General features: G+C 32.3%; 1 protein-coding gene across 1 annotated transcript; it reads right to left on the bottom strand.

Annotated features, from left to right (window-relative positions):
- Window positions 1-3,576: 3,576 nt before the first annotated feature.
- Window positions 3,577-11,070, bottom strand: LOC134696056 (replication protein A 14 kDa subunit-like). The gene is made up of 4 exons (XM_063557622.1): window positions 10,840-11,070; window positions 6,040-6,114; window positions 5,378-5,489; window positions 3,577-4,116 (listed from the first exon to the last, which is right to left on the bottom strand). The coding sequence occupies exons 1-4, from the start codon at window positions 10,924-10,926 to the stop codon at window positions 4,037-4,039; spliced, it is 354 nt and encodes a 117-aa protein (XP_063413692.1). The 5' UTR covers window positions 10,927-11,070; the 3' UTR covers window positions 3,577-4,036.
- Between the last annotated feature and the right edge of the window lie 2,739 nt (window positions 11,071-13,809).

Genomic DNA, 13,809 nt, shown 5'->3' on the forward strand with positions numbered 1-13,809 from the left:
GAAATTTCAAATAAAAAGCAGGGGTTAACATCTGCATTCAGCAAAGGAACAAATTTCAGAAATATTCTGAATTGATCTATGTCCCCAAAAATTTACATATTTGTAAAGTTGTTATAACATGCATATAAATATATATGTACAGATATATACAACCTTCTGGTATGTTCTTCCTTGCATGTAGGGCCATGGTATGGATTGGTGAAGAAACAACATTCATAAATGATATTTTGATGAAACATTTAAAATGTAAAATTGATATGTATCCTGTTTTCAGACCGATTTTTAATGTCACCAAGTACCAGTTTGCAGGAAGACAGGTAATCCTACTCATGCATCAATCATATTCTGCCTTAGAGCAGATAGATTCTTGCCCACTCTCCAAAAAAGTGCTTAGTAGAAAGCATTTACTAGATTTTCTAGTCTCCGATTCAACCCTTTTGTGTATTGAAATGACTTGGACTGTTAGTTTACCTTCTGGGGATCAGCAGTTACTTAACCAAACACTCCAGCTTCCTTAACCAAAATGGCACAAAGAAAATATTAACATAATGAACTAGTGTCGCTCACCTTGGTCTATGTGAATATTAAACAGAGGAAGAAGATGGATTCATGACAAAATTGTGTTTTGGTGATGGTGATGTGTTTGTACATCTTACTTTACTGAACATTCTTGCTGCTTACAATTATCTCTATCTTGGCCCAGTAGTTTCAGTAGAAAATGTTAATAAACATTTACAAATTTTATGAAAATTATTAAAAATTGACTGTAAGGGGCAATAACTCCTTACAGTCAATTGACCATTTCGGTCAGGTTGATTTATTAGTAAAACTTACTTTGTTGTACATTATTGCTGTTTACAGTTTATCTTTATCTATAATAATATTCAAGATAATAACCAAAAACAGTAAAATTTCCTTAAAATGACCAATTTAGGGGCAGCGACCCAACAACGGGTTGTCTGATCCAGATGTCAGATTTGCTCTTAATGCTTTGGTTTTTGAGTTATAAGCCAAAAACTGCATTTTACCCCTATGTTCTTATTTTAGCTGTGGCAGCCATCTTGGTTGGATGGCCGGGTCACCGGACACATTTTTAAAACTAAATACCCCAAAGATTATTGTGGCCAAGTTTGGATTAATTTGGCACATTAGTTTCAGAGGAGAAGATTTTTGTAAAAGATTACTGAGATTTACGAAAAATGGTCAACTAGAGAGCCTGTGTCGCTCACCTTGGTATATGTGAATTAAACATTTTGTTAAACACAGTTCATGACAAAATTGTGTTTAGGTGATTGTGATGTGTTTGTATATCTTACTTTACTGAACATTCTTGCTGCTTACAATTATCTCTATCTAATGTTAGTAAATATTTACAAATTTTATAAAAATTGTTAAAATTTGATTATAAAGGACAATAACTTCTTAGGGGGTCAATTGACCATTTTGGTCATTTTGACTTATTTTTGAGTCTTAAATTGCTGCAAATTATTGCACATTATTGCTGTTTACAGTTTTAGTCCAGAGAATCTGGGGTTTAACCTCAAACAAATTGCAACAGAATTATTTTTTCATGAAAAACGAAGATTACAACTATATTATTAACATATCAAAAATCGGCAAAAATCGGACCACGGCAAAGTTGTATAATTTATACGAATTAAAAAGGTAAAATTCTACTGAATTTCATGCAACGTAATACGCACCATACGTCAAAAGGGAAATAACTTGTACACTGCAACTACAATATGTCAACAAGCTGCATTTGTTTTTGACTTGGATTTGACCTAGTGGAACTTAAAACTGGTGAGTAACGCTTGACTTTTATAATAAATGTATAAAAATAAATACATTTATCATGTTTTGAATCTTTAAAAAAGTATTTGTTTCCCCCCAGTTGCATTATTTTGCCGTATTCCCCCTTCACTTGTCATTTTCAATTCCATAATTTTTTACATTGATTTATTACAATAAATCATGTTTCCTAGTCTTGGAAATTGTTTTAAATGTATAATAACTGTTTTCCAATGTTTTTAACTGAAAAAACGACATTTCATAGGGAGGTTACGTCAAAAATAAAAAAAAGTATGGAACGCCGTTTGTGACACAAAGAATGAACGAGTAAAAACAAGTATTTGTATTTTCATTCCTATAAATGTATTTATCGCTATCTATTTTAAGTAACAAGATAATAACCCAAAACAGCAAAATTTCCTTAAAATTACCAATTTAGGGGCAGCTACCTAAAAAACCAGTTGTCCCATTCATCTTAAAATTTCAGGGCAAATAGATCTTGACCAGATAAACAATTTTACCCCATGTCAGATTTGCTCTAAATGCTTTGGTTTTTGAGTAATAACCAAAACTGCATTTAACCTCCATGTTCTATTTTTAGCCGTGGCGGCCATCTTGGTTGGTTGGCCGTGTCAAAAAACACAAACTTTAAACTAGATACATCAATGATGATTGTGGCCAAGTTTGGTTTAATTTGGCCAAGTAGTTTCAGAGGAGAAGATTTTTGTAAAAGTTAACGACGACCGACGCCAAGTAATGAGAAAAGCTCACTTGGCCTTTTAGGCCAGGTGAGCTAAAAAGTCAATGGTATAACCTGTCTTCTCCAACACACTGGGGGACAAGAAAAATATATCAGAGAAAGCAGTGTGTCATAATACTCAGGGTTATTCTGCAAGGATAGGTATATTTTGGGAAAATGTGTTTGTTTATGCAGGATGTTGGAATACTCAAATGTCAGATAAGGCAGGTTACACTGAAGTTTTTACAATGGCATAACTAACAACCTATGGTGAATTCTGTCTGTATTTGAGAAAATTTAACAAACTAATGTTAGATGACAAGAAGGGCACATTTCTAACCTGTGCGACAAGAATTCATCTCTATCGTATCAACAGATTTAAAAGTGTTGACTTCAAACAGAGGTCTGAATTCATGCCACAGATGAAACAATATAATTTTTAGTGTGAATCATTCTCTTATGTTACCATGGTTACATCTGTCTATAGCAAAGTGTGAATAAGGTCATTTGCTACTGTTAAACTAAAGAACTTGGGAATCGCCATCTTTAATAGACTATTTTTTTTTTTTATCAGATTCTTTATGAAATTATCAAAAATGGAGACAAACGAATGGACTTATAACTGCTGTAGCATCTTACAGCAGTTTAACATATAATATATATTTTTTGAAATACACCAGAGATCTTTTATTGATTTACAAATTCAAGAATGTTTAATCAGGGGAGATAATTTTGGAACATCATGTCCATTTCAGGGGCAGATAATTAACCACTATAGTATTGAAAATCCATCAATTTCTATATTATTGAGTTCAAAATCAATAAAAAAAATTAAGCTTCTATACCTCTTGTCCTTTTATTCTTAGAAGGGTTTGATTCTTACACAATCCAAAAAAAAAATGCTGAAAATTAGAACTCAAGGATGGAATCTTTTTTTGGTAAAGTTTTAAGAATGTGTTTACAGGTTTGAGAAACAGACAGTAGTTATCTAATCTAATATTTACTAATATCTATCTAATACTTTAAATATACTCCTCTGTAATACATAAAGGTACACATAATTTTATTTCACAAAATAGTCTTGTTTGTAATACATCTTAGATAAACAGTACAGGTCGACAACAATATTACGTCATTAATGATGTTACCATAAACTATAAGCTGGTTTGTCTATTTGTAAATCTGTGAAATGAAAAATAACACAAATGATGAAACAGAACAAATTTTACCAATTACTTAGATTATGTCACCATTCAAAGAGGTGTTGAACAAAAATGTAAAATATATGCTTCTCTGACAAGATTGTATGGTTTCGAATAGAGAATCTATATATGTATGAAAATAGAATTCTCAACCCAGGAAACTTCAGAATTCGTTACTACAATCCATTTGTATGGACCTGAAAATGTTCTTCATAAACATGTACTGTATCAGATACAACTAATGTTTCTGTCTTCCAATGTTCTATCGCATATCACTTTTTTAACTCTACATCTGTGCTCTGTGCTACTGTTGTTGTACACCTTGGACATAATTCTGTGGAAGTCTGGCCATCAGTTCTACAGCTTCATTGTAGGCTCCCATATCTGCAGAACATTGAAATAAAATCATTACAAATAATTTATGGAATTTCCCATGCTTATTAAGTTATGTAAAAATAATTACTTAAACTTGGTCTTGGTGGTTGCACAAACATCAATACAACTTTAACTATTAATTAAATAAATAAATATAAAAATACAAGATTTAATTGACATATTTATTAAAACATCAGTAACTACAATTGGCATGTTTGCACTCATGAAACTACCTGTGCACTATGAATGTTACTCAAAATGTTGTTTTACAATGGCCTAAAGATTCAAGAGGTTTCTTTTCATAAAAAAAAACATAATATCAAAGGTGGCACTTTTTTAATTCAGGGATTTTCCAACCCTCTTATTTGGGTCCAAATATGGGCCCCTGTCCGATGAGAAATATGCTTCTTTTTTCCTAATTTTCAGCTCTAAAATTCCCAATTGTATATAGACATCATTGTAAAATTTAATAATAATCTTTTTTTAAGCAATGCAGCTGTAAGGTTTTGTTGGTGTCGTGATGTGGTATTTTGTTTAAAAATCTCTTGAAATTGTTCACGATTTATGCAATTATAACTTATTCATTCTCAGAATGCCGAATTTTGCTCTTAATTCTTAAAAAATTTCTTGGGGACCAAGTTGCATGCAGGTAGTGCGAACTAATATATTTTCTGGAAATCAAACATTTCAAGAACTTTTTATTCCCAATTGCATGGGCCCTGGGCCCCTTCCCTTTAATAAACACTAGGAAAATCACTGTTATTAAGTTATCATTTACATGTAAGTAAGTGTCAAATTCCCAAAACCATCAAAGATATCAAAGTGGGAAAAATCCTTTTCAAGTTATTTAGGAAACAAGCTTTCCAAGAACCTTTTTTAATTTTTGTTTCATAAAATCTTCTTCTTCTTCTTTGTGTACATGTTTTTATGAAAATAACTTTAAATTTACATTATTTCATTCTTTCACACTGAACTTGAATGGAAAAAGCCCTAATAAAAACCAAAAGAAATCTTGAAATACCATACATGCATCAGTTTTTACTCACATATTTAAGTTTTTTGTTTGCATATTTTTAAAAAGAAATTAGTGAAATATCCTTTGGTTCAAGTCCTGTGTATTTCTATGAGAGAAGACATTGAAAAACCATTAACTATAGTCATGATAGTTGTTAACATAAAATTCACCGTCATCTGTTCTCTGGTAGAGAGTTGTCTCACTGGCAATCATATCACATCTTATTCTATAATGTATAAAAATTGTATATCTTACCAAAGTTATCTGAGGTTTCTGATGGGAAGACAATATAGTTCTGACAGAGTATGTTGTTTTGTCCATCAACTTGACCGTGTACTTCAGTTAAACCAGCTACATACTCATTTACCTGAAATATATTACTAAATCTTCAATATTTGTTTATAATAATAATATAGAGAATGGTACTGAGAACTGCATTTAGATCTTGTGATGCCAAGCTTCAGGGCAAATCCAGCCATTTTTAAAAGGGGGTTCCTAACCTAGGATAGAGGGTGGGTTCCAACAATATGTCCCCATTCAAATGCATAGATAATCAAAAAGGGTGGGGGTCCAACTCCACCCCACCCCTGGATCGGCCCACTGCACTTGCCTCATATGCCGTATGATGAGCTAAATGACCTACTGTGTTGTATAAACCACCCATTTCACGTATTTACAATTTGCATGTACATGTACATTTTTGTACATGAAGCTTTCAGTCCTTTGATGGAAATTAATACTTATGACTAAAAAAAAAGAAGTAAACATAACCAGAAATCTGACAAGAATCACTTACACATGGAAAAGTTAAAATTACAAATCCTAAAAATAAATACCCCCTGTGTAAGTTGAATTAAAATACTACTTGTACATCTTGAAGCTTATTTGTTAGGTTTTTTTTATAATTTAATACTCACAGGTTCTTGCAGTACAACACGTACATCCTGGTTATCACTTGTTGTCAGTGTAAAAGAATTGCCATCATTAGCTACCTAAAATAAAATAGTAAATAAAATAGTTATGAACATTATAGCAACAAGAATGTGTCAATAGTACATGGATGTCCCCACTATCATTTTCTACATGTATGTTCAGTGAACCCTGAGAATGGGATAAAAACTCTAATTTGGCATTAAAATTAGAAAGATCATGTCATACGGAACATGTGTACTTAGTTTCATGTTGATTGGACTTCAACTTCATCAATCAAAGAGCTGAATAGATCTGAGGGGAAAGACCTTGTTTCAATTATATTTTTTTGAGGGAGTGGGGGGGGGGGGGGGGGGGCAGGGTGTATCTCTTGATAGTCTTCATATGGGACAACATCCCTAATGCGCCTTGAAATGAGGAACTCAAAAGTCACGTGTAAAGAAAAAATCTCTGTGTAGTGATATTGGACATGTTTCTATTTTTAACAAATGACTGAACTTAATTATTTGTGGTGATTAGGAAAGTAGAGGAACATAGAATAAATGTGTAAAAACTATGGAGCTATTGAATGTGTTCAAAGTATTAAATTTTCAAAGAACTTATTGTGTTAAAAAGGGGATATTTTACCACAAGGAGCCGCATCACAAAGGGATGTTCGGGGTTTGCTAATTTACGGAAAAAGTAATCTCACTTCGTACCCCGAAAATTTAACCACATATGTGAAAATGTCACAGCTTCGAAACGAGCTATCATACATATCCAAGTTTACGATATGGACTGAGCTACAGGAAAAAACGTTACCATTATCGCCTATGGGAAAACAATTAAAGATATTGAGCCATATAAGGGATGAAAAAAAGGAACAGCTAGAACATGTAGAAAGGTTGACAATATTGAAATCAATTGTAGTTTAATGTAATTTCCTTATGTTAGGATTCAATTTGGACCATGGAAGAGATCTGCATCTTCTAAATCTAAACATTTGATTCAAGTTGATAGTAAATTATCTAAAATTCAACGGAATTCTGTCATTTAAAAACAACTACAATATTTTTTGAAATCTTAATAATGTACCACTGAACTGCAGGCTAGGACCATTTTCCATTTTTTGTGACAGTACTCTAAAAAAAATAAAATTCTTAAGAAAGTTAGGACTGAAAAATCTATTCAGTTTTAAATTTCCATTGAAAAGGCCAGGATTTTTTAATTAGTTGGTTTACGGATCTGCCCACCCAATTTTGCCGATTCCTAGAATAAAAATACAATTGACATTTCATGCTTTTTTATTCCTGCCAACCCAAACAAATACATTATCCCTGAAAAATAATTAAACTCTTCTTTTTTTATGAAATGAAATGCATGAATCACTAACAAAATTGATAACACTCTCTGTTGTGAAAAAATAAAACTTCCAGTTTACGTTTCTAAAAATAGACAAATCAATTATAACTGACCTAGAAATGTCGTTTACGCAAATAATTTTGCTGATCGAAATCTGTGATTAAAACCCATTACACAATAAGTTTGTTTCCCTTATTTGTCATCAGTCTGTAAGATGCATAATCTCATAGAAATAGACTTGTCCAAATGTGGACAGGTGGAAAGCACCTTGGAAGTAAAAGTTCTGAATATTATCAACAAGTCATTTAGAATTTTCTTGTTTCATGGATAATATAAAAAAAATATCGTCCATTTGGATTTAAAACGGGAATGAATGACACTAGATTAACCTGATATTCTCGTTTTTTCCTTGGACGAGTCTATTACATTTTTGACACGTGTGTTGAAACTTATTTTCGTAAGACGTTTTTTACATTTTTTTCTTTATCAGTTTCGTTTTTGAAGATCATTACTCACCAAGTTTTTGGGAATTGATTAAGAGCTACACGAATTTCTTCTTCTTTTTTGTGAAAAGACGATTTAATTTCGTCTTTGTCTGTGAACACCCCCCTTTTTTACGGCAAATCATTAGACAAAGTCATACGATATTTATGACAGCTGAGCAAGAATATTTCATCGAACTAAAATTTGAAATCAGGGGCGTGTCCAGGATATTTGAAAGGGGGGGCGTAGAATAAAATATTTTGACGAGGGAAGCGAGGCGAAAAAAAAATTTTGGACCTTTTTTTGGCTTAAAAACATAAAATAATAGAGAATGGTTCTAATGTAACGGTTCCTGACTTGGAGCATGAATATTTTATAGTTAAAGTGTCAGGGTGTGACATTTTTATGCCGAGTTCTATCCATTAATTGTCTATGGTATATTAAAATGATTGGATGGATCTTAACAGCAGTAGACCAATAACGAGAAATTCCAAACTCAAGGGTATAAGGAGTTACTTAACATTTCAATTCCTAGGCCAGGATTTTATGAACGAGAGGTGTGATTACGGTGGAGGGTCCATGGGGAAGCTCAGAAGCTCCTGAATTTCAACCACTTAGCATCAAATTATGAAGTAATCCCTCTATTGTTGATTAAGTTCGGGTTTCATTGAACGACACAGATGATACAAGACAAATAAACACTGAAGAATAAAGTTCTTTCGTTCTGAGTATTGCTTTAATGTGGAAATATACATATTTCTAGTATACATGTACCTTGACGCAAAACCTAAAATGAACACAGAAAAATACTGACGGACTCTCATTTTCAATTACTAGAGTGGATTCATTAGAACCATTTTACGTGGATTTCTCATGGCGTAATCGTTAATAATTTTATCAAATTCAAGTTTAATGTCTCTGTGAACATATAAAAGAAGCAGAGCATTTAGGCGATCCTCCTTCATGGTGCTTCTCAAATCATTCTTGATCAACTTAAGGGATGAGTTAGCTCTTTCAGTGGAGCTTGACGTGACGCTCGTCAAAGCAAGTAAGAAGAGAACTTTCATGATGTTTGGGAATAAAGTCGAGCATGCCCTTACATCAGTTAAGGTTAAGTTAAAAAAAAGGTGTCCAAGACACCTTGATACGATTTTCAGGTCTTTTGACGTGTTTTTTTTGGACATCGACATCTTTGGCGAATTCTTTATCACATCAACAACAATGGATACTAATCGCATAGTCGAACTCCAAGAAACGAAATTTTACGGTTGATGATGACCCATCAGATTGGGGAATCAGTATAAAAAGAAATCAGAGTATGTGTTTAATTAATGAATATGATAAATTGCCATTATTCAATACAATACTAGCAGATTATAACGATAGTTTTTTTTTTGTTTTTTTTTGTTTTTTTTTTTTAAAGGGGGGGCGTACGCCCATTACGCCCTTACCTGGACCCGCCCCTGGAAATGATGACAAAATAGCATAAAAAAACATTTTGTTAGGTGAAATGTATATTTATTTTACATTTTTTTTTCTGTCTTGAAAGTATTTTTTTTTTATTTGCCCCGACCGACTGACCCGGCTTTTTCATGGGGAAAATCCGTAAACCAACAAATTAAAAAACTATGGCCTAAAGTTCCCAGTTGCAACTCTCATCACAGGGATAAAGGTACTAATAAAAACAATATGATCCTACATTTTGAAAGATTTGTAAATTTCATGAATATCCTACCGTAGTCTAAGATCGTTCATCTTGTCAGTTCGTTAGGTATTTGTGTTTGAACTTAACACACGGGGAAACTTCGCATTGATGTCACTACGGTACTTCTGGCGTAGAAAAACAGTGCAAAATACGTTTTTTCTGCACTTTTGAATAAAAAAACATTTCTAAAGGTAAGTTTTCATTGTTGTTCTCAATTATTGCCAAAAAATGCCAATTTTCTTATGCCCGTTTCAATCCCAACTTCCGAATATTTAAAAACATTCTAGAACTTCACAAAATCCCATTTCCGGCCTCCATTGCTTTGAGTACATTCCATTCAGCGTCATCAATCTTGTGGCAGGCAATATAGGTCAAGCAAAACGTATTTTTAGGAATTTAGAAATGACATGCTCCTTACCTCTTTCTCGATTTTCCCGCGAAAAAAGCTCAACCAAAATGAAAGGAAAACTATATGAAAAAACGATGTCCATGCCATAATTTTGAACAGGCATATAGAGTTGGTTAATAAGAAACCATTTACATTTATTTTTCATAGAATTTTCTTTTTATTCATTATAAAAAGATCGATATTCTGACCATCATGACTGTATGTAAATATTCATACAAAATTCCCTTGATGTCAAAAGGGATGGCAAAAAAAGAGTTTTCCTGTTGAATAAAACCCAGAACTATTGCAAACTATTTTGAAACAATATCCCAGAAAGAAATAACGTAATTGCTGTAGACTGAAAAATCCCCTAATTGACAGTAGAGCAATTTGATTGGATATAACGAACTGACATCACGTGATTTTGACGCCATTGAAATTTTAATGTAAACAAACAAGGTCAGAAGGTTCCGTATGGGACATCATTGTACATTTAGTTACTGACAAACAATTACGAGTTATCAAGCTTGCCAATGCATGGTTATAAAAAATTAAAGCTAAGTCTACAGAAAAAAAAAGAAAAAAATAGCCTTAGTATAACGACTTATCATTACACCTGGATACTAGAATAGGTTTAAACCACAAAATGCAACATTTTTATTCAGCCAGGTAAGAAGGGACAAATTGCTGTGCCCAGTTCCTCTGACCAAGTATATTTATACAAAATACCCTTGATCTGACAGATGTCATAAAGCAGATGCCAGGTGGAGGCTAACTAATACTGGGTATCAAACCATACATATGTAACCATAGGCAGCCTCAGGCGTATATCCAAACACACCCACTGGCACTGTTTGTTTTTATCCTTACATTTTTCACTTTTCCTAAAAGACAAACGTTTCTGCCTCTGTGAGAAGGTAACTTTGAAGCATTAACACGAGGTTTTGAGAATTCCATTATCAGTTAAATTTGATGACTTCAACAACTATTTTCTTTGCAATCACCCGCGCAATTTTACACTGGTATCCTTTATTGTAAAACTTTTATGTTGAGGAAAGCGAAATGAACCCTAAAAAATAGGCAACCAGCACAAAAATGTCTTAGTAGCAGGAGTGTTTGAAATAGTGAATGTAATTTTGGTCCATAGCAAGCTCGCCCCGTAACTGAAGGTAGATCATATAATAAATAATAGACTTTTTGAGACAGAATTTTCTTATAATTTTCCAAAATGAAGATTTTACTATACTTTTTTTTTTTCAAAAATGTACTATAAAGTATGGGTCACAGTGCTATTTTTCAAGCTATGAGTCGTGATCAGTCGTTGAAAATTGTCAAAATTTGGTTAAATTGATCATGAAAAAAAAACATTTGTATGCTGCTGCATACAAAAAATTCTATGAGATAGAATTTTGAAATAAATTGTCAGAAGGTTTAATAATATGTTTAAAGAAATAAAAAAAAAAATATGGTGTCACCGAATTTGATTTCTTGCTACAAGTAAAAATAAAAAAAAATCCATGATTTCCCATATTTAGTCCATTATTTTTTTTTAACCAAAAGAGCTATCTCCCCTTAAATGGCTCATTTGGAGGAGAAAAAATTGATTCTATAAACAAACAAAAATTATATTTGTTTATATATTTTGATTAATACAATGAATCACCAAGTTTTCTTAATATAAATAAACAGTTTAACCATTAAATTGCAAATCTGTCTCCAAATTTGCTGATTTGGGCAAATAAATAGACCGATTTTGTACTGTGGTTGTACAATCGTTCCTTAAACATACTTAGATGTAGGAAGATGTGTGGCTCGGTGTGTGGTGTGAGCACAGGCACTTGTTTCTGTCAAAATGGGGATTTACTATCCATACCAGTACAAAAAAATTAAAGTTTGTGTCATTTTGTTCTTTTGTGGATAGTTGTCTCATTGGCAATCATACCACAACTTCTTTTTTTATATTAACCCAATCAAAAAACGTAAATTAATACACTATGAACGAATAAATTTGATCTGTGATATCTGAATGCAAATGCACAGTTAATAAAATATTAGGGACAAACATTCAAGGCCAAAATGCAAACAAACAAATCCAAACAAAGCCATGGCAAGACACCACTGCGAAATATTTTAACAAATAAACAAAGCTGGTATATAGACAAGCTCCATATTAATATAAAATTTTAAAAAAGCATAATAAACAGTATCAACAGGTCGAATTAACAAGAAAATACGATTTGAAATTGAGAGTACTCGCAGTTACTGAAAGCTAGTTAAAAGCCAAAAACAATTAATATAAGTTGCAAAACTTGTTTCCCAATCTACTATAAATAAATATGTTTAAACTAATTAGTAATAAAACATGTAAAAATTATGCATCAGAGACTAAAATCAACTAAAACACAACCCAGGGATTTAGTATTTTAACGTCATGAACACTCAGAGAAGACATGACTTATGGAATAAGTGTAAGGTGTACTGGTTGATATTTGTAGTAAACAGTTTCAAGTATTAAAGAGACTTTCAACATACTAGATGCAATGATAAGTAAAACAGACGATACATTTTAGGCTGTACTTGAAGGTTTTTACTACAGATATCAATCATTCCATACAAACATACAACAACATTTTTTTTTATAACAACAAACACATATTTTATTTGCCAATCACGGTGCCCAAAATCACCAAATAAAGTTGATCTGTTGCTTATGGTATCTGACATACTGACAAAATTACGAAAACTAAAACTTATCAAAGAAAAATCAACTATAAAAATGAGACAAAGGTCAGACGACACCAGTTCGACCGATGGTGCATGTCCATCTTACAATTGTCCCATACACCAATCATATCTGACATATTGTTAGTACTAGTATTAGGGAAACTGACCAAAACCTAATATTGATTTAAAAGCAGTATTTTGATTTGAATTTCTGTTTGTATGTTGGTCTTTATCTATTTTAGACATCATCATCATGACGTTGTCAGTTTACTTTCATGAGTTTGAATGGGACCTTTCGCTTCTCTTTTAGAGGATCTTGAAAACTATTTCTAACATTTAGACAGCAAATAGTTTCAGTAAATTATGAAACACTACTTCGAGAATACCTCAAGAGTCAGCAATAGACCCTCTGTTATTTGTTCTTTACATTTATCAGATTGTGTTAAATCAGCTACTGGTGTTACTTTGGTGAAATAACGGACAAGACACATTCATCTTGTTAATTTTTAAACAAAAACAATGATATTATAAAGTGTTGTATATCATTTTAAAGCTTTTAAACTCTTCTTTCAGATAATTGCAATTTTGTAAATGTAACAGACCATTTTCATTAATCAAAACTCAATAAAATCTTTATTTTTCAACATGATTTCCTTGTCCCGCGTTACACTTTTAGTTTTGTGAAATTCTGAATACCGTAAAAAACATGTGATTTTTTTTTACCAAACGATATAAAAATTTGTCTAGAACAAGCAATTTATCAGTGGACGATGACGTAATGTCGATTTTTATCTCTCGAAAAGACGGAAATATAAGAAAAAGGGATCAAGATGATACAAATTATGTGTCCCATGCACGAAAGGTTGCCGTAATTTTTTTTAATTGTCCCAAAAAAGAGAATTCCAGAGCAATCCCCATGTCGAAAGTAAATAATTCTTATACTGATATTTTGTACAAAGATCACACTTTCGCCTCATGCAATAAACAGGAATTTTTAAAACAAATTCTTTTTACTCGAGTTGATTAGCAATGTCCGACATTTTGTCCCCTTCGAACAATATTAAACGTAGGGTAACGTTCTATGTTTTTTCATGATGTTTATTTCCTACAGTGCCA

This window comes from Mytilus trossulus, chromosome 14 (genome assembly GCF_036588685.1).
Source record: "Mytilus trossulus isolate FHL-02 chromosome 14, PNRI_Mtr1.1.1.hap1, whole genome shotgun sequence".
In the NCBI taxonomy this organism is placed as follows: domain Eukaryota; kingdom Metazoa; phylum Mollusca; class Bivalvia; order Mytilida; family Mytilidae; genus Mytilus; species Mytilus trossulus.